Source organism: Chaetodon auriga, chromosome 16, assembly GCF_051107435.1.
Source record: "Chaetodon auriga isolate fChaAug3 chromosome 16, fChaAug3.hap1, whole genome shotgun sequence".
Lineage (NCBI taxonomy): Eukaryota > Metazoa > Chordata > Actinopteri > Chaetodontiformes > Chaetodontidae > Chaetodon > Chaetodon auriga.
The window spans coordinates 20,524,406-20,551,910 of NC_135089.1; the positions used below are offsets into that span (position 1 = coordinate 20,524,406).

Consider the following 27,505-nt stretch of genomic DNA (forward strand, 5'->3'; position numbering starts at 1 on the left):
CTGATGGAAATGTCAGCAGGTTCAGCTGTCCAGAGCATAAATTGTGCGTGATTATAAAGCACTCCATACATGAACTAAGTGCTTTAACTGTGTTGTTTTCTTGCATATTTATTGTTTTAACTATGGAAGGAGTGGGATTTATATAAAGGTTGAATGGATGAATGCAAAGTATTGAACAACTTTAAATTGGTGCTACATGAAAAGTTAAAGGATAACCAAAGTGATAACAGCTATGCTCCGAATTTACTGCCTCTACTACCACCCTCAGAAGAAACTGAAGATGCAGACCCACCCCCACATTCTCATTTACAATCAGCGTTTCCATTTCAGTCCAATCAATAAACAGCCACACATACAAGTACTTATTAATTTATTTACACAATTTTAAAATACACAAATACAGTGGCATTACAAATGAGGAGCAAAAGTCTTAAGGTGGGAGCGGAAAGAACGATTTCCCATGAATCCACAGTAAGAGATGCATTGTGGGACATGAGCAACCATCTCCGCTGCACAGTTAAAAGCAAAATTGGACAGGAGGTGATGAAATAATCACTGAGAGAAGCAGACATGACAGACTGAAAGAAACAACTCTCCCATGTAAAGTGTACTAGCATTTATCATAGCCATCGTCAGTGAGACAAACAAGATACTCCATCACTTTTTTGTTTGTTTTTCCAAGCCCACAGGTGAAGTATATTAAAAAAAAAAAAAAAAGAACCCGCCTTAGCAGGACCTCTAATGGAGTGAGGCATTCCCAGTCCCTCCATACACTGTCGTCATCGCCCCACGCCGTCGAGCGGCTCGTGAGGACGTGGTAGACAGAGTAGGCGCATCCTATACACGACAACAGAACAAACATGTACAAATTACCACTACAGCCCCGTCCCCCTTTAACTACAGAAAATGGCCTACAATACTTTGCAACCAGTCTACCACAGAGAATTTTCTACTTGACGATCTGCAGGATTCACCGGTCAGCTCGGCTGACCGCTCAGAACAAGCCTCCTCTTGATGGAAGGACACGAGCCAGCGTGGAGAGCCACGTGAGGCTCGTGGCTCCAGTGCTGTCAGGACTCAGCTGTGATCTCCGTTCTTACGACGACACTTAGTCCATAGCTCCCCCAAACCTCCTCGTGTCCATTTAGCCTGATGTTTAAGCACACCGGTCCATTTTCCTGCCTGGACTCTGACATTGCTTGTCTGACCTTCTGGTGGGGATGTCCCAAGGAGCTGATCAAGACATGCTTTAAATGAACTGTGCTGATTACATTCAGCCTGATGATTTTTTTTTTTTTTGAATTATGAACACTAACAATTTAGCACTGTACTTCCATAAATGGCAGAAAGACAGACTAAGAGTCAAAATTGAGGAACCAGAGGCTAACATGCAGTCTGATCCAGCGTATCTGGATGGGGCTCCAAAAACTCTGGATCCTGTATTTCCCATAATGCAAGAGTCTTTGTTTTTTCAAGCTTTTGCAGAGCTACAGTAGATGTTCTTCATCTTTTGACAGGCTGAGCAATGCTCTCCACGATAAACTGATCTTGATGTGGTGGAGAGCGCTTTAACTCCTGTTAATATCGAGCACATCTCATTTAAACTAACTGGCTTTAGTAAAGGTCACACAGTTTAGTTGTACACTGTGCGATCATGTAGTGAAGTACTGTGTAATGGCACGTTCTCATTATGAAATGATTTGGATCGGGGTAAAGCTAGAAGCAATGGATTGGGACCAGCCTCGTTACAGAGCCATCTGTCATGCTTACTGGGGTGCATTTCTCCATTACAATCCCGAAAATATAACCAATACTATGCCTCCATCATAGAGTTTTGATGCAGTCTTGGCCATGGATTTACCGGCTCAGCTTACCAGCTGACTGAAACTGAGAAGAAGTGCAATGTAAATGGTGAAAACTGAACTCCAACAAGTCTGAGTACTCTGGACATGACAGTATTTAAGCGCCTGTGAGGTTGATTTTTGTGTTGGGATAGTACTGGAGAGGCACATCCAGACAGGCACGCTACAACGACCTGACATTTTGGTCAACGTCTGTCGGTCGGCAGATAATGAAGGAGGTCAGGGTAGAAAATGGCTTTGAGGTGTGCTTGAAAACAAGCAAACTGCTATTTGACTCAAAACGGCAGCAGAACATTTAATGGTCTCGAGAGTGAGGTTTAGGAGGCAAAGGAGTTGAAAACTTAAAAAAAAAACAAAAACAAAACATCCCCACCCATTTGAGCTCGTACAAGCCTACAACAGAGCCACATAAACACACATACACACACGCACGCACGCGCACGCACACACACAAAACCACATCACTATGCACCAGGTTAAAAACAACATCTCATCCATTCAGTGTGGACAGATCGACCTCCCGACTGGTTCACTGTTCCATTCACAGCTTTCCCAAGCAGCACACTGCAGTCACAGCCTGAAGACAGAAACAACGTGTGCAGTGTGTTTTTGGATTTACTACAACATCCTGGTTCCAACACACCTGAGAAGGACCAAAAACAAAAAAACAAAAAACAAACCTCATACTATGGGATCATCTTTGAAAATAGAACATTAAAAAGCCTTTCGTCCCATTCTTTAAACAAGGAGGTTATCCTCCTATCTATGTTGCATTGAAACCTAAAACACCTACAAAAAGGGACTTTTCCAGGACACAAAATAGAGTTTAGGCACTGTCCTGTAACACTGCCATGATGGATCGCGTGTCGTCCTGCCTTCACAATTAAAAAAAAGTCCCACACACTATTCTCAACAGCTAACAGACTCATCGTTCTCCATTCTCAAACCCTTGTGAAGTCTGACCAGTGGAGCTGGTGTAAGAGAAGTTTTAATGCTAAAAACCAAAAAATAAGTAAAATCAAAGTAAAAAAAAAAAAAAGATGCCAGAGAAAAGTGAATCCATGGCTTCATCAACAGTAAGGAGGAGGGGAGTGTTTCCACATTTTCCATGTGAGAAGAAGGGAGGCTGCTACTTTGCCAAGGTGGTTAAGACAACCAAACTGTGCTCCACCCGCCCGTCTCCCCCACAACAAACACACACACACTCTTGGTTGTGCACCTCTTCCTCCGTCAAGCGAACAAGAGCGCAGCCAGACTCTTGTGCAATGGTTGGTAGTCCTCTGTGTCAATTAAGAGTCCTGTGTGTATGTATGTGTTTGAGTGTGTGTGTGTGTTTGAGTGTGAGTGTGTGTGTTTGAGTGTGACTGTGTGTGCGTGTGTGTGTGTGCGTGCTGCAAGTGGTGCATGTTGAGGCCTCCATGGTGCACAGGGGGGATGGGAGGGTTTCACCGAGGAGCTGCAGACTGGAGGCCGCTGGGTGTGACCCGGGACAGAGCCTGCAGGAGACAGGTGAGAAACATCATGTCGTTTCTATGGCGACCTCATCAACAACAGCCATGCCAAGGACATTATGAGGGGTGGAGGTGATGACAAAGGCCCGTGAATTGAAAAAAAGGGGGGTTAAAGCGGATGTGAAATGAAAGATGGAGTGATAAACTGTCATGTGATTTGACGACTTCAAAGCCCATTGGATTAAAACAGTCGTGATGTGATGAAATGTAAGTGAGCAGAACAAATAAAGTAATAAATTGCCACTTGATTTGAAAAACCTGATTGACATTTCATCTTTCTTCAATTATTTTTTTGTTACGCCCACCGCTCATTGTACACCATCAACCAACCGGAGGTGTGAAGTCGAGTCAGATGAGCTGGACTCGAGACTTGGGGTCAGAGTGTGTGTGGAAAAACACGTGAAGTCACGTTATGTAACTGCGGGGGTGAGTCTGGGTTTGAGTGTGCTTTCCAAATATGTGAAGGGCGTGTTCGAGCGAGTCTATCTCACTATTCCATCAAACAGCAAACAAAGGAAAACATAAAATGAAATGAAGACACAACCACTTATCCTCAGGAACCAGGACGACGCTTTTGAGCACCCCAATGCTGCCAACACCACAAACTAATCTGATATATTTTAGCTTTGCTTTAACGCACTGTAAACTGAGCCTGGAACACAAAATGAACGCACTGCTTTAAAGGACAAGCGGGGCCCTCAGAAACAAACTGGCAAGTTGTTTCATATGCAGATTCAAGAAACTGTTAGACATGCATATTAATACATGCAAATGATTTCAATTATTCAAGAGGATTTAGGTTTTTAATGAGCTACTCTTTAACCACGAGAGTACAGCAGCAGTGATCATACGGACAAAACAAGGTTCACTGTGGACTCAGGACAGTCATTGACTAGCTGGATTACTATCACAGACAATTCCTCCAAGATTTTGGATTTTTCCATCATCAGCACAGCTGATTTTGCAGATTTTGCAAATGGAAAATGGGAAAATTGTTTCAATGTACTTCTGCTTAAAAACACACAGAAACATAAGGTATTGGAATGTGTGTGTATTGTCCTATTAGGACGACCCCTTCAATCACATCTTAGGATAAGCAGACACACACCACAAATACTACTCATCTTTAAAAGGAATAAAAGGGGTTTGGATTCCAACTCCAGAGCAGCACAGAGAAATGACATCTGTCTATCTGAACAGGTTTCATATTTAGCAATCACCTAAAAAGCCTGTTCAGGTTAGAGCATGAAATTATTCAGGATGACTGAAAACACGTTTGAGACAAATTTGGTGAACTTCTTCCAGCTAAAGTGCTTAATAGAACCCATTTTTCGACTTTGTCTGGCAGTTACACTCTTGGACCTCCAGGGGGAGCACCAGGTCCACAGGACAGAAAAGAACAAAGGACCTAATGAAGCCTTTAAACAGCGGGGGTGCTCTGCTCAGATCCACACCGCCAGCAGGAAGGTAGGAGACGCTCGAAAACTACATCCAAAAGAAGACAACGCTTATTTCCCCTCATATCTCGACTGCTCTCATCAGTCTGCGTCATTAAATTATTCTGCCAAACGCAATTCTGCTGCTGCTGCTCGGCTTCATGTCATGTGATTCATTTTCAATGTAACATGCAAAAAAGGGGAACAAACTAGCATATAGGTACACATGCAAAGGGAAGTGCTTTGTCCTTTAGCACTGCCTGAACAGATGTGTACATGCTGATCTGTACAGTGTGTTAGCTTGTGATGGTTCTGCTTTTTTAGATGTGTCAGTATTTGTTGAGCAATTGAGCACCAATGATTTCATCTGATAATATTTACAGCCATGCAATGTTAAGTCCCAGCTGAGGATTTAAGCACAGTTTGTGTCTTTGCGTGTGTTACCTGTGAGGTGGACATGCGGGAAGTGTCCTGGCGTCCCGTCAGGTCTGAGGAGGAGATGTTGACAGGTGCTCCACGGTGAAGACGCATGCTCACCTTCCTCTCTTTCTCCAATCCTGAAAGACAGAAAAGGTACAGAAGTCAAATCACTGCGATCAGCGGAGGGAAAAGGCAGCAGAGCTGTGGGTGCACAGCCACAGAGAGCTCTGCATGTATAAATTAAACCAAGCACACTGAAATGAGCAGAAAAAACAGATCAATAAAAATGATCAGTTATTTTAAAAGAAAGTCTTGTCTGGTGGCAAACAGAATCATTCATAATGACATCTTACTGCTGAGTCTTTACTTTTTGTCTTCACCATCCAACAAACTACACATCAAACTACAGGAAATGAAATCAACACCTGCACTGGATCAAAAAACTAATGACTTTTCAACTGGTTGACTCCAGCTTTCATTTTTCCTGTTCTGTGTGTGCTGACCTGTGTGTGAGGCGGGGTTAAGTGGGGAGGGGGCTGCGACATCCTGAGCTGCCCTGGCTCGTCCTGAGGCCGAGGCCATGCCCCTGGCCCCGGGGTTCCTGCTGTGCCTCAGCCTCTCCTCCCGCTCTCGACGCTCCCTCTCGGCGTCCTCAGCGGCCCTGTTGGCACCCTAACATGTACACACACACACACACACACACACACATAAACAAATGAACTGCTGCCTTAAAAGAAGGGGAACATGCAGTTTGGAATAAAGCTAGTTGCTGGTTGGATTAGTCAGACTGAAGGTAAAGTTAAGGTTTGCTATCCTTGAATAAAAAGGGCGTGTGCACGTTTGGCTCCTTCTATGTTCAGACCTTGTGACACTTCCAATGAAAATGACATGAAAAAGAAGAGGCAGTGAGGTACATGATATAGACTCGTAATCATAGATTAAATATGCGTTTCAGTGAGCAGTATTGGATCTGTTTACCACATCTCATGTGGTTGAAAGCTCATAAAAAGCTAGTCACTGGACCTTTGAGTTGAGATTATTTTGTCACTCAAGTTCACAGTTATGTTGACGTCAACAAGAATGCTGCTCTTCCAGTTGCAGAGTAAAAGTTTGCGTCCTCAAGCTCGGTGAAATCACGCGGAACGCGAGTTGAATGCGTCCAATCAATTTGTAATCAACCGTGGAAGCTGAAATCATGCACTGACTGGCTGAGATGACAAAGACTGAAGTGAATCTGTCGGCGTGACAAAACAACTTACAAATTTGAGCATGTTCCAGTCGAAGACATAGTCGTAGGAGAAGCCCTGTCGGTGGAAAAGGTTCCTGAAGAGCTGGCGGAGGTACGAGTAGTCGGGCTTGTCGTCGAATCGCAGAGAACGGCAGAAGTTCAGGTAGGTGGCAAACTCCGCTGTGGGGGAAGGAAAAGGTCATGAACACATACTCTACACCGCAGCTTTGTGACAATCACTTCAACAAAGACAGTCAAAGGAGCAAGGAGGGTGGTCCAACACTTGACTCTTTTCAGCGAACCAATCAGAGGGAGGGAGCGGTGAAACGTACATGGGTAGCCTTTGCAGAGGACCTCGATGGGAGTGGACATTTTCTTTTCACTGATGCGTTCGTACTTCTGCCTTTTGGTGGCAGCTTTGAGGCCCTGCCAGGGCAGAGAACCCAGGTTGAAGTACATGAGGACGTAGCCCAGCGACTCCAAGTCGTCCCGTCTGGACTGTTCTGTAGACGCAGAGAGGACAGAGTCAGACCAGCAGCCAGGAGAGGTCCATCCATTCATGATCTTAATCGCCTTCACCGATCAGTTGTTACATAAGGCAGGATTTTGGGGATGCTACAAGGTCGCGTCTTACCGATGCCCAGATGTGTGTTAATGGAGGCGTAGCGGGCGGTGCCGGTCAGGTTCTTGTTCTCGCGGTAGGGGATGTGCTGGTGCGTGCGGGCGTCACGGTATTTCTTGGCCAGGCCGAAGTCGATGATGTAGACCAAGTTGCCCTTCTTGCCCAGCCCCATCAGGAAGTTGTCTGGCTTCACGTCTCTGTGGATGAAGTTCTTGGAGTGGATGTATTCAATGCGGCTGATCTGGAGGGCAGACGGTGAGAAGACCTGATGTCAGCGTTAACCGGCACACGGATAAGAAAGGCAAGGAGATAGATACAGGTGCCAGAGAGAACTGGGATCAGACACATTCAATCAGTGCATTTAAAATGTAGTTAGGCCCCAGTGACTGTGGACTGAAGTTAGATCAGACTTTGGGATTTAGCTTAGCTTAGCATAAAGACTGGAAACAGTGGGAAACTGCTAGCCTGGCTTTGTGTGAACAAACAGAATTTGCCTTCCTGCATTTCTAAGGTTGGAGGAACAAACACAGAAGTGGCTTACAGAAAGCTTGAGGGTCATTTTTGGTTCTCAGCAGAACTTGACGATCCTGTTTTTTTTAATTACGACACATTGCCCAACAGCCTCTCTTCTTATCTAACAGCTCGTGGGACCATGTCCGAAAACCATAAAAACGTCATGCAGAGATTAACAGGAACAAAACTACACAGACGCTGTGGCTAGTGCACAGCCACCCTTTCCCCTTCCCCGTCGTGTCCCCTCCTCTCTGGCTCTCACCATCTGGTCCGCCAGCAGCAGGACTGTCTTGAGGCTGAACTTGCGAGAGCAGAAGTTGAACAGATCCTCCAGACTGGGCCCCAGCAGCTCCATCACCATCACATTGTAGTCGCCCTCGGCTCCGCACCATTTTATCGTCGGAATACCCACTGCAGGAGAGGAGGGGGCAAAAAGACGAGCAAAGGTTTCATTTAGTGCTTATTCCATTGTACCTTTATTGTTATCCATGTGAATCCTTGGTCATGAAACAAATAGAAAACCTATGCAAAGGGGCACTGAAGCTGTTCTGGAGGCTTGTGGTGGTCCAGGTGTGGTAAGGACTACAGCCAAATCTACCCACAATGCCCTCCCTCAAGCACTAAACCAGCTAACAGCAGGCCTCAAGAGCTGCATCGCATCAATGATCACAAATTCACACACTACAGCTGCAGTGACTGGCAGATTAACTGGATAGTCTATTGAAAGAACATTAATAGGCAACTGTTTTCATGACCGCTTGAATGTTTCAGTCATTTTTCCAGCACACATGCCAAAAAAATTGGCTGGTTTCAGCTTCTCCAATGTGGGAATTTGCCAATTTTCTCTGCTTTGTTTTCCAATAGAGCCAAATGTTTTTTGGTTTTGGACTGCGGCTCGGACAAAACAAGATGTCACGTTTGACTCCAGCATTAATCGAGAAAATAATGGACAGATTACTTCATAATGAAATAACCCTCAGTTGCAACCCTAATGCACACGGTGTCTTTTTTTTTAGTTTCTGCATTTTGTCATTTTTATATTTAGTTGTTCACTGTCATTCTAACTCACTGGAACTTCCTGTATTTTACAGCTCAGCTAATACATATTGCTGTTCTTATGACTGATATGAATGTGTTTAATGTGAGCATTATTTCTGCTGCTTACAAGCGAATGAGTGCATTCAAAGCCTGCTTCAGTTCTTTTACTTCTATTTTACTACACTAGCAGATTGTTTAAAAGCTGTGTGGTGCAGGCCAGTCGAATGCTACCACAGAGAACAGAAATGGCTAAAATTTGAAACGCCTGAAGAGGCACACAGTGTCTATGCACTGACACACAGGAGGAGTGTTAAAGCAGAGGGCCAGCTGGTTTAGTAGTAGCTGGTAATTGGCTGACGTTGCCAAGGCGAAGAGGCCATCTGGCATTTCCTTCTACAGGCAGACCGCAACAAAATGCTGCTACTCAGCACCTCAGCGCGCACACACACACACATAGGCTCTGCATCAGCTATTTATATACATACAAACGCAAATACATCCCACAGTCTGGGTCAGCTACCGTGCCCCAATAAATCCCACCACGCTGGAACAAAAATACAAATGCATGTGTGTGCAGAGTTCGAGACAAACTGACTCCTGTACGCGCTCCGTCCACTTGACTGTTTGCTATGAAGACAGAACAAAGCTTGCGAGGACAGAATAAACTATGCAGCTAGTGAAGGAAAACTAGTTTGAGAACTAAGTTGAAGCACGCCACAGTGGTTTCACCAGCCACCACCGCACAGGCTTCAGGCTGCCAACATGAAAAGCTCCGGTGATGAGTGTGATAAGAGAATGCAGCTGTTGGTTTTTTCTACAACATGTTGCGCAGACTACTGAGCTGGCAGAACATTTAAAGCTACACTCCCTGCTTTTTTTTTTTTTTTTTGTGCCAAACAGCACAGAAACATTCCCGTTCACACACACACACACACTCAGTGACAGGTTCTTTCTTGCTTCTCCCCTGCCTCAAGTTTGTGTGTATATTTAGAGTTGAGCACAAAATTCACACTCTCAGCTCTGATTGGGAAGTTCATGTTGTACAGACATTCATGGGCCCCAGAGGACGAAGGCTGCTAACTTTGCTGATGTTCTGACTTTTCCTTCCTCTACCATGAGGGTGACGTTTGTGGTTTTGAGTGAAATATCTCAATTCGATGGAAAGCCGTGAAATTTGCCGCACACTCGTGGAACGAACTGTATCAACTTCAGTGAATCCTTACTTCTGTTATCACTTCAGTTTTTCTCTGGTACCATCATCATGTCAAAACATTATGTTGTACAATACTTTGCTTTAGGGCACCGTTTAGCGCTAATTAGCACGTGTTAGCACACCAGCATGCTCAGCTAAGATGGTGAACATGGCAATTATTATACCTGCTTAGCTTTACCATTGTCACTGAAAGGATTTTAGCACACTGACAACCACCTGTTCCTCTATTTTGAGCATTTCTGTATTAAGTGAAACGGCAAAGAGCTGTGCTTCTGTCATTCACTGCCTCCAGGTTGTTGCTCCATGCAGAGGACATTTGCACAAAGCAGAACCGTTCTCAGCTTCTCCACACCGCGCTGCTCGGGACCTTCGAAGTCGTAAGTCATGGAGGGCGACACCAGCATGTTCTAGAGGTCCAGTTAACAATGAATGGCATTCTGCCGTATCTTCAGTGTATGTGTGAAGAAAGGGGCCAAGCCAGTTCTGCCAGCTCACCATTCACAGCTGACATTAACATACACAGTGGGAAAAATCACATGCTGAATATATGAAACCCTCATGGTGTGTTTGAGTATACGGTACCTCCTCCCTGCATCATCTTGTAGATTTTGCTCTCTATGTGGAGCTGTGGGTGTTTGGTCTTCACACATTCCAACTTGATGGCCACCTCCTCTCCAACTGAGATATCGGTGCCTAGACAGATGGACAGAGACAGAGAGGTCAGCGGCATGGAAACACATTATATCATTCTGCTTTAAGAATGTAGCATAGTATCCAGATGCTTCACAGAGTAAATCTCACATGGCATTGATTAATCAACAGTATCCAATCTGCAGCATGGACTACGGAAAAGTCAAGTATCAGGTCAAAGTCCAAAGCATATCACGTTTATATAAAACCATCAATTCTATTAAGTAGACAATAAATAATTTGCCCTGTCAACAAGTTGTATTGTGAACACATTAACTGCTGGTGACAGAAAAACACATAAATCAGTGGTTGGTGATTAAAGTGCAGAGGGCCTGCTTGGGTACACAAGGACATATCAGTGGTTGTTAACACAGGAAAGCCGGCCAAAAGGGAAGCGAAACCAACAGTGTGCACTGTATGTACCCTGGCCTTCATGTATCTTCCTGCATGTGTAGTCCAAATTCCACATAGCTATCATTACATTTCCATGGAACTCTTTTACCAGACAAGAGGATTTAGTGAACTCTCTATCAGAGAGCACTCTCTGCCACTCTCTGCTCTGACAAACCAGTGCTACAGCTGCTTTCTTCCTAAATATGGTTATGGTGTCCAGCTCCCTCCAGATAAACACAGCAACTGGACACCGGGTTACGTAATCCCATTTCACACACACACACACAGGCATACACACACACGATCTCATATGGGCAGCAGTTAAATCGTGTAGGCTAACAGCAGCACCAATGGAGTATCATTGATTCCTTTGGATGATGTCATCTGGGCGGGCTGAGCAGCACCCACCGGGGTGAGGCGCACAATTAGGGCCATGACTCAGTTTAAAGCAGATATGTTGTATAATTTATACACAGGAGCTGTTCAAATAATGCTGAGGGAAAGCCTGTGTGTGTGTGTGGCTGTGCAGCGTCGCAGGCATGACGAGCTGTCAAGTTTTGCGATGATGCAGAAAAACAACAAGGCAGTTGTGCTGCGGATCATCTGCGCAGCGAAACTTAATGGCATTGATCTGCCTCTGACTGGCCGCCCAAATCCATACCCACATCAGTCTAGTGAGTGACTTTAAAGGGTCAGTTCACCCAAACCACAAACACAAAAATTCCATTCAATGTGTTCGTATCTGGGAGGACATGTTTCTCCACAGAAGTGAACTTTTTACCAACACATGGAGCATACACGATGTCCCACTGCTGATTAGTGGATTACTCAGATCGCCATTAAAGGGTGTTAAATAGGAGTCACTGATTACTGTGTTAAATGGAAAAAACTGGGCTCATATCTGAGCCCCATTGTCAGTACTAATATTTTTTTTTTTTTTCCATTTTCTTCCACTCCATATATTTATTTATTCATTTTACAATTAAGACTACATATTACTTTAAGAAGAAAACATAAACAAATAATGCAAATAACTGTTAAAACCCTAAAATTAAAGTGAGAGCTTTGTAAATTATATTTAAAGTATGCTGTTCGGACAGAGATTCAGACTCTAACACTTTGAAACATGCACAAAGACATTCAACTCACAACGATTTGTTGTTCTAGTTTGCGTTTGGCCAATCAATCAATCAATCAATGAGCAACAACAGTGAAAATGGCTGCAAAGGCTCTTCACAGTCTCAACAGCGCATTTCATTGAGCTGTATCCTTTCTTGCATAAGAATGTGCCTGGGCATATTTTTCTGGGAATGCAGCCCCCTGCTGATCTTCTCAAAGAGGGGAGGTTGTGAGTGTGTATATGTGTGTGTTATGTCATGAGAAAGTGTGTGTACAAGTGTGGTATGTTTGTTTTTTTCCTGAGCGGTGCTGTAGGAAAAACGTGTTCAGACACATCCCTTTGCACTGGTTCACAAACGGCATCAGAGGTAAACAACTAAGAGTCACTTCCAACATTCTGGGCAGGCCAAACCTGACTGAAACCTGACGGAGGGGGTCAGTGGTCCAAACGCTTCAAAGGTGTAAATCCACCCATCCTTCTAAGCTGCATACATAATCCTAACTATGTTAAGGACAGCTGAAATGACAATGAAACTAGCTGCTGTTCTCCGTCTCAACTAAGCAACCAGGAAAAACATTAAGTTCTGAAAATAAGATCAAATACAAGGATCGCTGAGCTGTGGTCGTGTTTGTCTGACCTCTGATCAGTTCCAACCACTCAATGGTCAATGTGGGTGAAGGAGCGTCACAAGTTCAAGCCGTGAAGACACCAACTGTCATCTCTGATAGTTCAAAAATACAATTTACACTAGCTTATTGATAGTTGTTAGCAAATGCAAGCTACACTGTTATAGTGCTATAGTGCAGCTGCTATAAGTTTTTCTTGCATATTTGGCAGTAACCAAAAAGCTTCGGGTACACTGCCACCTCCTTCTGGACTGGAGAATGGCCAACCCACATCTGTATGGAGCCCAGAAAACCAAGACGGATCAAAATCACATTCGTGATCTGGCTAACATCTGGGTATGACACGCTTGCATTAGCAGGTGTACATTAGGCCTTAGTGGCAAATCTTAAATATGCTAATATTTGACATTTATGTGACATTTACCAAGATACAAAAGCACCTCATGTAGCATTACGTAATGAATAAAGAGCGAAAATGTTTTCCTGCTTATAATCAAATACTATTTGAGGGCACTGAGGCATTCCAGCATTTGCATATTAACCATCACAGTAGAAACTTGCAGACGGAAGCTGAGATCTAATTTAACTCATTCTGAAGAGTCACTTCACAGCACAGACACGCGAAACACAGTCAAATGATATGATTCCAGACGAGTAAGACCAGCCACAGAATGCTAACAACCCCCCTTCCTAAAAACCGGAGCGGCATACTGTGGGAGGTGTGAGCAAACAGATGAGACACGCTGCACAGAGGACGCCAAAGTTTGCAGTGTAAGCTCATCCTCTTGTGGGGGGCTGTGGCTCAAACCCAGCCTGTTACCATATGATGTGATAATGCAGCATTCCTAGGATCTAACTAACTTAGATATGTATACTTGCTTGCTACTGCATTTAAACTGTATTGAAAGGGACCTTTGTTTTGCAACTGCTAAAAAACAAGAACAGAAAAAAAAAAAAAAAAAAAAACCTCAGACAAGATTTCCAAACTTCGAAGCTTCAGAGAAGCCGTCTGACGTGATGTTATTATAACCGGTGCGGTGGCCACAACTTTTCACACAATCAAACCACAAAGCAGAAAGGCAGCAGCCAAACGCGTCATCAGTCTCAAGACTGAGTCAACATCGGCATTCGGTCCAAGCATGTCTTTGGTTCTCTGTTACTGAAGCAGCTCTAAGACAACCTCACTGTTAGCTTTGCTTACATAAGCGGGCCCATCCCTTTTTAGTGTACACTGCTGGAACCGTTTCAGTTTACCAAGATATCACAAGCTAAGTATCTGTTACCTAAGTCTCCGTCAAACAGGTAATAGACGAATGAAGCAGCGCTGTATCAGGTCACTTGCACAACAGTTTTTAAGACAGTGAGGTGAGATTTTACCCTACACTCATCAATTTTATCCTCCGTCTCGACAAAAAACAAAATTAATTAATGTCAAAAAGTAATCAGTAATCTAGCGACAGTGTGCCCTTGGCTTGCACACTCTCGACTGACCAGTATGGTGTGTGGTTGGATGATGTTGCATTAGGCTGACAGGTTCAGCTATTTTTCAGTTATTTTTGCCAGAGCCGTGTACATTGGCGCCCTAGCCGGGCCAACGCAGGAGTCTCATTAATCTGAATGGAGGGCAGGGCGCAGTAAATGGTCTTGCACATAACCCGTAAAACCACAACCTGACATTTTACAGATTAAACAAACAGGACATAATGTGTTAGCTGGTGATCTTTAGAGGAGTATTTTGTAACCTCAGTCTACTGCATGTATGAGTGTGGTGTCCTCTCATGACACGCCCATTAAGAAAGTGAACAGGTGTATTTTCCCAAAATTGCTTCAATGATTAAGTTAGCTTACACGGTGTCAAAACACAAGAAGATGTACAAGAAAGCTGTCTTTTTTTTAAGTCAATTCAAGGATTATCTGATCAAAGAATTAACAAACAAGATCAGAAATCAAACCAGACATTTGGTTCCAGTTTTCTGTGCGAAACAGTTTTTCATAAATTGATGCTACAGACACATTTTGGTCAGTAAACAAGTACTGAGGGTAGCCCTAATGAGGGGGCTGCGGTTTTTTTCAAGCAGTGCCATTGTATGTCTGAACACAGCCCTAGTCACCATCCGAATTCAGAGAATATACATACTGAGCCAAAACCAAGTGAATGCCTCTAAAGAGAAACTCAGCCGTGTGTGTTTGTTGTACACAAGTGCTGAGAAAAAGCCAGTTCAGGGAGTTTATTCGATGACAAACGCAGAGACCGGATTTCTGCAGCTTGTTTCAACATGAACCAAATATGCACATCACCAAGTATGTTACACAACAGGGGACTCAACAGGAAACCTTTGTGGAACTACAACTTGACTCAGCCACTAGACTGTCTTACGCACGCTTTTACGAGTGACATTTTGTTACGCCAGTCAAAGATTACACTTAAAGCAGCTCGGAATATTCGACGGTCCAGCGCATTGAATACACGGCCTCATACCAAGAGATGACCTCATCTCCTCCTGCTGCCAATAACAAACAGCCTCTCACACTCATACAAGCAGAAACCACCACCCAGACATCCCCGGCACACCAGGCTGCTCGCACATTGTCAGCGTTATTGAAGCGTTCACACACTGTGTGGGAGCATTAATGTGGGACTTACTGTGAAACAGACTTACAACTAATATCAGATATGTCAAACTTTGGTATGTGTTCTTTTTTGGTAGGTTAAAAGAAAAAAAAGAAATATGATCTACTATGAGCACAAAGCGCCATTACACTTAAAAAAAACTCGAACCCCTGAAGGGTAGGTCAGGCACTTTGATTCAAAAGAACCACGCTCTGTTCTGGCTGATTAACAATGTTACGTCACATTAGTCAGCAGCCACTGTGAGGGGAGGGTGAGGAGCGAATATGTAAGCAGCTGGCAGCTCTCTCCAATCAACAGCTCATGGAAAACAGACTGGATCTGACTAACGCATTAATGCATGAAACACCGCGTTTAAAAGAATAATCAGAGGATCGGCCGCATGCCATCTTACTCAGAGAACAATATGCGTTTCACCTCTGCGGCCAGCGCGGGGTATTTATCCACGCTAACCTCAGCCTGTACAGTAGACTTAGTCTGATTTCTCCATACAGATTTATATGGCAATACAGCTGAATATGAACCTTGTGGTTCAGCTCAGCCAAGTAGACCATCTACTATTGTATTACTCTTCAAAACTCAAGGTTCACCAGGTCTTAAACTGAATATTTTTAGAAATACTATTTTGTATTTCTCTCAGTGTCAATGTGTTTCCTTAAGAGACCTCACAAAAAACATCCACCTACAAAACTGCGTACAGAACAATCTGTGGGCAACGGCTTGTCTCCACCAAAAAACAGGAAGCAAAACCATTCCTAACACTTCTTTTAATATTATACGGGAAACTATATAAGATTCAGGTCTATTATACATTTTCATAACACACAAGAATTGATGGAAACCGATGAATGCCTGCAATGGTACAGAAAATGCATTGATCATTATTCTACAGTACAGCAGTGCTGTGATGTTTTCTGCACTACAGACACTATCCAGCTGTATTTTCATCTTGCTTTCATATTGGTTAACAGCCAAATACAGCTATACTGAATATCAATAACATTACGTTTAATTGCACTTAAACCATATTGTGAGAGAGTAACAGCCAACAGCTAGACTCTGGCATTCTTCTCTCAGTGTTGATTAGATATCAGTGATGAAGCGATCAGTCCACAGCCAGTAAAAAACACGCCATGAATTAACAATGTCTCCTCTCTATTGTTGTTCAGATGACTAAGTCTTAAGCTTAGAAATGTGATCAGCTGTTCTCAACCCCTGTTGCCAAGAGCAGTGGACCTCCAATATGGCCACCACAGGATGTGTTTCAATAAAAGGTGGCAGAACCCAGTGTCAGAAAGTCACCATTTAAAACATGCTGTGTATATTCAAATGAGATCGCTCAGAAATTTTTGCATAGCCATGTTTTATATTGTCTATGGTTTGCCTACATTTATACCTTAAATGCACAGGTCACTAAAGATGCACTTCCCACTTGCACTGTGAACTCACCAGGTCCAACCATTAATGATTACAGCATCACTGCTACTGGCCAATCTAAAGCCCCTATGCTTTTATAATGAATAACCTTTAAGCGGCACATCTAATGTATATCTCTTCAACCCTTTACTTTCAAAAGAGGTAACACATCCAATCAACCATTGGAGAAACTCCCCAATCAATAGGCCTCAGCCCTTGGCCCTTTGTAAATGAAACCCAGTAATATATGAATATGTCCCCTTAGGCACTAAACAAGCAGCAGGATTTATGAACCATTTTCATGGCAAAGACACTTAAGCTGATACTCACTAGGCCACAGAGCCTCATTTGATCAATTTAAAAAACTCAAGGACCCTAATTAAATACAACAGACATTCTCCTACAATTAACATCCAGACGACTTTCACAGGGAATTCAAATTATTGCGAAATTAAGCTCTGGAAACATCTCAAGGTGGTATTTCTTTTCAATAAGCACTGATGTAGCTAGCGTTAGCTTCCTGGTTAATCTCTTCAGAGGAGCAGAGGAGGAAACTGAACGGGCCTGTTGGGTTTAGAGGTGGATGTTCAGCACCAGTGAGTTAAATGTCATTTACCAGTTCAGGGACTTAACAGTAAAGTCGGCTATTAATGTCCCCGAATTACTGCTGATTCCAGGTGAGTAAAGCCAGAGAGTGAACTCAAATATTAGCTTGGTTAGCTATTTTTTTGATGAAGGGGTTAGCTACACTGCAGTCATCAATTTCCATTCTTGCGGTCCATTATTTTACACGATAACAGACGTCTCACGGCTAGCTGCTGTGCTAAACAGACTGCTAGCTTAGCAGCCAATTTCGCTAACACTCAACACTGAACAGCTGATCGACTAACAGCTCGCAATGGAAACCCCGGAAAGCCAACGAGCTGACAAACTCTTCCAGCTTCATGTACCAGGTAGAGGTAAACGGAAACAAATGGGGGGGAAAAAAGACAGCAACTTTCTTTGACTATCACTTACCCAGATAGATGTCTCCAAATGATCCACTTCCAATTTTCCTGCCCAGTCTATATCGGTTTCCCACTCTCAACTCCATGATAAGCAATCTGTGGTCGGCTAGCAAGCACGCTCGCTAGCTCCAAAATATTCAAAAAATGCTCAGGTGTTAAGGCCAAGTCTGTCTAAAAGCAGAACAGACAAAAAATCCAACACAGTAATATCTGTTCGAGCGACGAATTGTGTCTTGGGTATGTCGTCTCCGGATGAAGTCGGCTCTCACAATCTTTCACCGCTTGTTTTAAAATACCACTAACCTCATATTGCGATAATACGCTGCTTGATGGAAAGCTTTAAACGCGTACTTTATGCTCTCGTTGTTTTTGATAAGAATCCGTTTGAAATCTCCACGGATGAAGATGGATTTTTGAGGAGGTTACGTTTGGTATTAAGCTCGGATCCTCTTCCTCTCGCTGTGTCCGCTCTGTTCAGATCCTGTTCAGCGATCTGCTGATCGTGTCTGACATCACTTCCCTGCTGGGTGACGAGGAGGACACTGACAGAGAGCGTTTCAGCGAAGAGCTGCCAACAGATAGCACTATCGGTAACAGCCACGGTACGAGTTTCCTACCATATAAGTGACATCACTGCAATATTATTATTGATGCATCAATATGTATACAGCATTTAATGTTTGATGCCTTGTTGGCTAGTGTAACCTCTAAAAATCCAGCATATTTTATTTGGTTATCCTGTATTTTATATGTTAATCTCAACCTGAAAAACAGAACTGTGTTTCCGGTAATTAGCAACAACAAAAACAGACTTGTGTATATATATTTAAATTGTTATATTCTTATGCTCTTACTTTGATAGATGTGTCATGCACCAATTTCACCAGAAAAAATTCCTAGTATGTGTAAAAGCGTACATGGCAATAAAGCTTTTTCTGATTTCTGATTCTGATTCTGACCTGCAAAGTAACCAAAGTAACTAAATCAGTCAATCCTCCACACACCACAACTCCTTTCAGTGCTGATGCTTCAAGTGACACTTCAAACCTTGACAGTGGTTCAACAACTTTCTTTTTACATCTCACAAATAAAATGTTCAATTTTAAGATGATTTCGACCATTTTATATTGTTTCATTTGAAATGTTTGAGAAAATTTTATCTAAATCTATCTAAATCTAAAATGTAAATCTATTTCTTCATAGTTCAGCTTTGTACCTTACCATATGTTTTATGTGTATGATATTATTCTAGTTGCAACATTTACATGTAAACCTCACTTGGCTGGATGGGGGCCTGACTATATAATTGAAACTTCTACGGTGTCTGGTAATTTGTAAACCTCAAGAAAGCCTGTGTTCAGTTTGTTTGTTTTGTTCAGACTGTACATATCACAAATCCAGCGCTGCTGCCTACGCATAGACGTGCTATTCGCAGCCGCCATCTTTGCCTTCCTGCCTTGGTGTTGTTGTTCCTGTGTTTACTGCTCGGAACTCATCTCTTCCGAGTAAAAGCATCTGGTCCTGCACAATAACAAGAGACGGGTTCCTTTGTCCATCTGGCCTCAGTCCACCTTCTCATTGACACTTAACTACGTGGATTGCGGTAAAATAAACAATGAAAATAAACAATGTAGAGAATTGCATTTAAAATTTTCTTCATTTATCTCTATAATGTTTCACCTCTGAAATGTAACGTGGTAAAACTCAACTTCCATCCATAGCAGCATCTTTAAAAAAGGAGCATAATTCGTTACAAATGTAAGCTGTAATTATTGTAATACGACATTTTGCGTAAAGTAACAACGTATCTGACATGCAAACTAAAAACTTGAGCTACTTTAGTTTTTTTTTTTTTTTTTTTTGTCCTTTTAATTTCTGGAAATGGTGCTTTTATTCTGAAGGACTGGCGTCGGAAGTGTTTTTCTGTCGTTTCTGGTAGAGCAAACATTTCTGTTTCCTCATTCTTCATAGTTTGTTTCTTGAGTGGTTTTTCACTTAATTTCAATGAAATGGCGTTGACTGTGGATGGAAACAAACCTCCCCTGCGAAGGAGACGAGAGGACGGAGAGAACAGTGATAATGTCGCCGTGAAGAGGGACAAACCTGAAGCCAGTCGGTACTTGAACTCCAGTTTACAGTAACACGGTGGCAACTACACTTATTTAAAGATTTGAAAATGTTGACCTAGCCCAGGTCCTTGTAAGGGGTCGGTAGTTAGTGAATCAACTTGCTGTTAACTGTGACTGGCTAAAGGTTAAAAACGAATAGGCGACCAGCTTCGTGTTGTTTAAAGCTTAATGATTACTCTCCAAGGTGAACTGAAGGGATCTGTCACAAGCAAGTAACCTGAGAGTTTGAAGTAACTCACCTGTAGAGCAATAATAAAGAATTTGTTAAAGTCAAATGGTACACACCATATTATTTTATGATTAATACCATAATTCCTGTATGAATGGGACATATGTATTTCTTATTAATTTATGACACATTAAAACAAGAGTCAAAACGTTTCCCCATTGTTGGCAGAGTCCCAAAAAACTCTGCATTTCCCATAAAGCATCTGGATCGTATCTGCCTGATAAGGACCCACATTTGACATCATCAATGTCATCTCACACTTGACAAGCTTCCACCTTGTACTTTCACCAGGCTGGAGTCTTGTTTGGATCAGCCAATGGATTCAGGCAGTGTCCATGAAGTCATCAAGTACACGCCCTCTCCGCTGTCAGGTAGTTTTTTTTTTAGCAGTAGCTCACCTGAAGTAACCTGAGCTGCAGTTGATGTTGAGGAATCGCAGCACAAGAACCTTCTCTTGCTCCTTTAAACATCATGTTTCACGTTCTCTCCCTCTCAGCCAAACATTACGATGCCGACACCACTGAACCAATCAGCTGTGGCCTTCAAACTCTGGAGGAGCTATTGTCGTGGAAACGAAGCGAGGCAAACCCCTTTAATGTAGCAGTGGTCCCCCTGGCAGCTCGGGAGCCCCCCCTGGCCAACTGTCTCCGTCGGACATTGGTGTCTCATGACATGATGGGCGGCTATCTAGATGACAGGTGTGGATGCAGATTTAGGGCTAAATTCTCTTGGAGATAACAGTTTTCTTGTCGTTGTGTTTATCTTGTACCTGCCCTCACATCCATGTACCATAATAACATGTCCTGCTTTCTTCTGTCGACAAGGTTCGCCCAGGGGACAAATGCAGAGGCCCCATATGCCTTCTACCACTGGCAGTACATCGACATTTTTAACTACTTCACACACAAACTGGTGACTATTCCTCCTGCTGTGTGGACCAATGCTGCACATAAACATGGAGTCATTGTTCTCGGTGAGAGAAAACGCTAAATATAACAGAATTTCAAATTTTAGTGCGCAGCAGGTGCTCAGTTCTGTCTTAATCAGGCTTCCCGCCTTAAGGTCTACCCTCAAGCATACATCCTCCTGCTGTGTTTGGCCTGCTTTCCAGGGACTTTCATCACAGAGTGGACGGATGGAGCCACCATGTGCGAGGCCTTCCTGAAAGATGAGGAGTCGTACCGGGCAGTGGCTGATAAACTAGTCCAGATCAGCCACTGTTATGGCTTCGATGGCTGGCTCATTAACATAGAGAATGTCCTCAGTGTGAGTAATACTTTCATACTGGCCGTCACCACGACACTCATTGCTTACCGTGCCGTCATCAGGTCGAAATTATAGTTTGTCAAATACTTGACCTAATGCTTGCAAATCCCTTTGTTTATTTTACTGATGACCATCAAATGTTAGAACGCTAACATGCTAAACTGAGATGGTGAACACGGTAAACCTTACACCTGTTTAACACAAGCATGTTAGCTCTGTCACTCCCAGCACACAGTGCGTGCGGGCTCACAGAGCTGCTCGCGTGGCTGTAGACTCATATTTCCTGCTATGTTTGATTATTCCAATCAGTTTTAATCTGTCGGTTAATAGGTCGCCATGTCACAGTTTAGTAGTCAACATTTTGACCTTTATGAGGATGACAATGGTGTTTGTGTAACATCCTGTTATATAACCAGATTGTGTGTGCTGTCCTCTGCCTGCAGGAGGTTGCGGTGAAGAACACACCTTTATTCCTGCGCTACCTGACGGACCAGATGCACGAGCGAGTGTCCGGCAGCCTGGTGCTGTGGTATGACAGCGTGATCGACAGCGGACAGCTGCAGTGGCAAAATGAACTCAACCAGTCCAACAGGTTTGACAACTTCAAAGGCAGTAACAGAGCTCAGTGTGAGGAAGTTGATCAGCCATTGGAATGTGTCCATTTAGACAACCAAGTTGATTAGAACCACTCACCCATTTGACACTTAATCCTTGTCTCTCCGTAACAGGATGTTTTTCGATGCTTGCGATGGTTTATTCACCAACTACAACTGGACTGAGCAGAGCCTGGAGTGGATGAACGACTACAGCGGAGTCCAAGGCCGCCAGGCTGACATCTACATCGGCGTGGATGTGTTTGCCCGGGGCAAGGTGGTGGGAGGAATGTTTGAAACAAATAAGGTACACACACTGTGGAGCGTGCGTGTGTGCGTATGGGTAAGTGGTAATCATCACCTGAGCGGTGACAGTAAGCAGCTTCTTCTTTTTCTTGTCTACAGGCGCTGGAAATCATTCGGAGGCACAACTTCTCGACCGCCATCTTCGCTCCGGGCTGGGTGTACGAGACCCACCATGACAAGACGGAATTCCGCAAGAATCAGGACAAGTGAGATCAACACAGTGTTAACACTGATGTAAATACACATGTTCACCATTAACTCAGAGAGCAGAAGAAAGGATCAGTGCATGTTAGTCAGTGGAGGTAGAAGATGGTTTCAAACAGAGCCCGTCCTGTCTGCAGGTTCTGGGCTCTTCTGTCAGACTTCCTGTACGTCCACCGGTCAGCCTTGTCCCTCCCCTTCATCTCCTCCTTCTGCCAGGGCTTTGGGAAGACTTTCTACTCCAAAGGACAGGTACTGAAGTCGTCTGTATGATAATAGATTCATAATATGATCCCAATCCTACTACATCTCATGTTGCACATGGTCACATCCTACTGTAATTTATGACACTTCAGTGTTTTCACTGCAATGCATTTGTGGACTAAAACATGAAACGCCACTTTTGAAAACAAAAGGAAAGTGTGGATTCATTCGACATGTCCTCCGTAAGCATCAGAATACCTGCCTATAACAGACCAGTCTGATGTGTGTGTGGTTATACTGCAGCAGTGAGGGGTCATTTGCATGTGAGCTCATGAATGTCAACACAGATGATTGTCGTGCACTGCTGCCTTCAGATGTCTGCAGGGGTGCAGTGAGGCGAAGGACAAGCTTTTCCGACAGTATAAACACCTGATACTGTGATAATCACTTGTATTCATGTTTAGATCAGTGCAGGCTGATTTGTAAATGTCCCTGCTTGAATCAAATACAACTTTCATCCATGGGTCCAAGAGTGCTTGATTATTTGGATTTCAAGCATTAATCTGGGTTGCTGCACACTTACTCTTGTTGATAAAATCATCAGATTTGTGACAGATTGAGAGAAACAGACTGTTCTGAGACATCTATTCTCAGCTCCGTGTGTTCCACCAAAACGCCAACCAGCTGAATGAGCCTCCCACCTGTTTGTTCCTGTGCGCCGTGTGCTCTGAGCACCAAAAATACTAGAGAGGATTTCAAGGTCAGGAAAACACCAAGCTGTCAAACTGTGATGGTTGTTGCACCGCCATGAAAATAGGACCGAGGGGGTCTTCATTTACCCAGAATACACAGTAAATGAGTCCTACGTAAAACAAAGTTGCTGGATGTGTCATGACTTAAGTGAAGTACATAAATGAAGTAGTTGTTGGTTTTTGCTGGATGACTGCAGTCTTATTGTGTGTGTATCTGTGTATGTGTGTGTGTGTTCAGCGTGAGACGAGCAGGGGCTGGTTCAACCTGACCGCCCAGGAGATCCAGCCTTTGTACTACCATATGGAGCTGGAGGGCCAGGGTTGGCTGAGGAGCCGCGGCTGCCCAGAGGACGCCTGGAACGGAGGCTGCTCACTGCTGCTGGATGGACTCATCCCTGCCACACACACGTCCCCCATTTGTGCCAAGTGTGTGTGTTCGCTCTTCAGCCTTGCTTTATTATCAAGTGGGAGAAACCCACTCCTCACAGCTCATGCACAGCGTGCCTGTTGTTTCTCTGTGTTCTTGTCTCTCAGGATCTTCTCCCTCAATGTACCTCTGGCATCCAAGACTCTGGTGACCCTCATCTACAAGCCAAGTGCTGGGATCTCAGTGTCCCTGGATCTGAAGACTGCAGACGCCAATCTTTGCACACACATCAACGTCCAGGATGTCAAACGTGAGTTTCTTTTTTTTCTACCTTTGATTTTTACAAGCAGGTCAGGATTGATTGGGGTTGTTTTTGCAAGTGATTTAAGAGAACTTGTCACATTCTCAGTGTTTTTCTCATGGTTACAGTAGGTGCAAATGAAATTCGTGAGTGGTCTGGGGCCCGGTTTCCACCAAGAGTGCTCCTACGAGCGCTCTTTATTTTTAACACACGTTTCCTAAAGCGGCACCTAAGAGCCAGTGCACACCCACAGTGTTCCAAGCTTCTTAACACGTGCTTTCTGTGGTACTGAAGAGAATGCCTTTTATGATTCATGTGACTGGGCGGGGTCAGTGTGAGAGAGTAAACTCTGACCACGTTAGCTGCTGCTTGAATCACACGTTTACTGAAGTTAACTTGAAATCAAGCTTCATGAATATGCACAACATCAGCTGTGAATCTCACTCTGCAGCCAGTGCTGATTGGTTGTAAATGTGTTTTTTATGTTGATGTCCAGGGTTCGATGTTAACTGAGCATGAGCTGTATGTGTTCCTGCAGTTACCAGTGTGTCTCCTGTCGTACTGGATGAGGGGGACCAGCTGGTGAGCCGGTTCTCTGAGCTGTGTGGCGACATGAATCCAGATGGTTGGACTGTCAGGTGAGACACTCTCATGGCTACGTTATTGGATTTCTCTAGAAAGTCGTCTAAGTCCCCGTTTTTCTTTCTCTTTCCACGCCTTCATGTCACTGTGTGCAGATGCTCGCAGTTGGAGCTTCATGGCTGTGCTCTCAGAGAAGTTTGTTTCCGCATCCAGCGGGATGGAGAGCCTCAGGACACACCGTTCAGCTGCAGGGTGGGAGAAATAATGGTGAGACAGCGGCTGCCAGTGGTGTTCAGTGTGGTGTCTGTACTGTTCATTGTGAGATACCCAGATAAAAGCATGATCACAGCTGTTCAACCTCAACAACTTCCTGTGTTCATACACATGCATTTTAACTCCTTTCAGCACTTCATTTCACACTTCATTTCAGCTGATTCTCCAGCGTCACTCCTCACTTACATTTAAAGGGACGCCTCTGCTTCATTCAGAGTGTGCACTTAAGTGGACTCCGAGCTTTCTTCAGCAATCCCATGTTAACGGCAGTTTCAACTGCTTTCAGTATTTTTATGTCATCGTTTGAACTATTTTGACAGTTCTAACTGCAAATTTTCAGCTACAAGTTAAACACAAGTGCATGAGAATACCTCTCTTTTTGCCTCTCCCTCCTAAAGCTCCTGGATGTAGCCAGTCTGCAGGTTCCCCCTGAGAAGGTTCAGGGCTTGTGCATTTATGACGTGGTGTGGCTGCGTGGTGCTGGTGCCTCTCCGGAGTCCACCTCCACCGGCCTGCTCCTCAACGCCACTCTGCGCTGGGACTACCCGACCGAGCTCGTCCGCTACTTCAGGGTGTACTGGCGACGGCTGAGAGGACCCGATCCCCGAATCCCCCCAGGTCAGCTGGTCGTGGTGGGCCGAGCGTATTCTAATCTTTTTAGAGTAACGGAGCTGACGGTGCAGGAACCACCGGGCCTGCTGGAGCTGGTTGTGGAGCCAGTGATCAGGAAGGGCTTCCCTGTCCCAGAGAGCCACTGGGGAAGAAGAAGCCTCAGCTACACAGAGGACGTCACACGATGACCTCACTTGATGACCTCATCAGGCTGCTTCTCCTCGACTCTTTAATAAATGCTGCTGCAATCATGACTCTGATTTACAGTTCAACATTTCCAGTTTGGAGCACTGCAACTTGTTTTAGGCTCAGAAGGCGTAAAGAGTCTAAGAAAGCGAAGTGTTGACCAAACAGCGTGATGAACATGATGCTAAATTATCCTGATTTATTTTGTCTTGCTTTGTTTCGCCTACTTTAACCAATTGAACCAATTACTTGCTTTTTCTTGAGCATTCACTCATTTCATATGTTTACGAGACAATAGATACATCTAGTTAATGCTTATATACAGCATTTCATTGTACTGTATAAGGTGGGTCTCCTGCTGCGTGCAGGGCTTCAATTGTTGTGCTCTTGTTTTAATGTTATTTTATGTGCTGCACTATATTTGGGGCTATTTGCATTCTACTTGAACAAATATTATATGTCTCTGTTTGGGATGTTTTCATGTCTGAGGACAAGGACAGACCTCTTTGGTCACTCCATGTTTGGTAACGTTACATTACGAAAATGATCCAACTCTGAAGTATCAGATAGATTAATGTTTGACTAGCACTTAAGCTGTCAGATGAAGTGTATCCAGGGCTACCATGTGTTCGTACTGAGCATGAGATTTGCACAGTGGACTCAGATCAGATGCACTCATATTACAGCTCAACTTTCTCAATCATGCAATGGAGCCTCCCATGTATCGTCCATCTTTGCGCTGAGGTAGCAGTCTGCTGTGTCATCTGTCGCTGAATGCACTTTCCCTTTGCTTGTATTTATGCATGGTTCATCCGTGCACGAGAGAGGCTGAAACATCAGTCATGTATCAGGAGGCAGAGGAATACAATCCTGATGGCTGATCATGTGTTTAAGCAGAGCAGATTTCTATTGATGTAGCAGTGACTTATGTATCAAAATGTGATGAAACTGTACCTAATATGCATACTTTCTTGTATTCTAATTCAAATCAGCGTATGTGGATTTGGTTTATCTGTCACGTACTATTAACCTTTAAGAATCGCAAATATGCTTTATTTACTGTATGTTAAGCAATATGTATTCAACGCAAATGAGATGACGTCACATTTTCCACAATCCTCATGTTTATTACCACAGTACATTTTGGTCTTTGTTGATTGAAGGAGAAAGAAAACGGTGCAACTGAAGGATAATAGTTCTCAAAGTGATTTGGAGTTTGAGATGTGATGAGCTCAGCTACCACTTCATCAGAATACAATAAACTAACTGAACACTTACTACATGTTTATATTTGTATTTGGATCAATTTTGTCTGCATTTGTTTTACTGTTTCTATGAAATGAATCAACCCAAAAGGTGCAATGGTGAATGCAATAAGACTGTCAGTGTTGCTCCGATGACATGAACTTCATTCTATGTGGATGACCTCTCCAGAGACAGTTCAGTGCCCGATATGACTCCAGCTACATCTGACGCATTGCTTGAGGGATGATGATGTCAGTTGGACCTCCATTTTGGTCCTGGCTGAAAAAACAACCCATAGATTGTCTGCCAAAGAGGACTTCCAGTCTCATCATGAGGTTCACAGTTAGTTTTAAGTACAATGTTTCATAGTACTGGTATTTAAAGTCCCCTCAGGATGAATCCTGTGGACTTTGGTGATCTGCTGACTTCATCTAGCATCACTAATTCACTGTAATGTCCTGATATCTACCAAGTGGACAAGCACAACATTTGGTACATAAACTCAACTTCATCACAGGATGAGTTGTATCTAGAC

At 43.7% G+C, this 27,505-nt stretch overlaps 2 protein-coding genes across 2 annotated transcripts; one reads left to right on the top strand and one right to left on the bottom strand.

Annotated features, from left to right (window-relative positions):
- Positions 1-353: 353 nt before the first annotated feature.
- On the bottom strand, positions 354-18,235 carry csnk1da (casein kinase 1, delta a). The gene is made up of 9 exons (XM_076753164.1): positions 17,735-18,235; positions 10,426-10,536; positions 7,855-8,003; positions 7,092-7,320; positions 6,790-6,960; positions 6,489-6,637; positions 5,733-5,901; positions 5,254-5,366; positions 354-3,358 (listed from the first exon to the last, which is right to left on the bottom strand). The coding sequence occupies exons 1-9, from the start codon at positions 17,808-17,810 to the stop codon at positions 3,308-3,310; spliced, it is 1,218 nt and encodes a 405-aa protein (XP_076609279.1). The 5' UTR covers positions 17,811-18,235; the 3' UTR covers positions 354-3,307.
- Positions 18,159-27,069, top strand: engase (endo-beta-N-acetylglucosaminidase). The gene is made up of 15 exons (XM_076753161.1): positions 18,159-18,326; positions 19,696-19,840; positions 20,374-20,453; positions 20,579-20,780; positions 20,907-21,055; positions 21,194-21,348; positions 21,792-21,940; positions 22,077-22,248; positions 22,347-22,453; positions 22,589-22,700; positions 23,643-23,830; positions 23,939-24,081; positions 24,611-24,710; positions 24,810-24,921; positions 25,326-27,069. Exons 2-15 carry the CDS (start codon positions 19,734-19,736, stop codon positions 25,725-25,727), a joined length of 2,178 nt encoding a protein of 725 aa, XP_076609276.1. The 5' UTR covers positions 18,159-18,326; positions 19,696-19,733; the 3' UTR covers positions 25,728-27,069.
- The last annotated feature ends 436 nt before the right edge of the window (positions 27,070-27,505 follow it).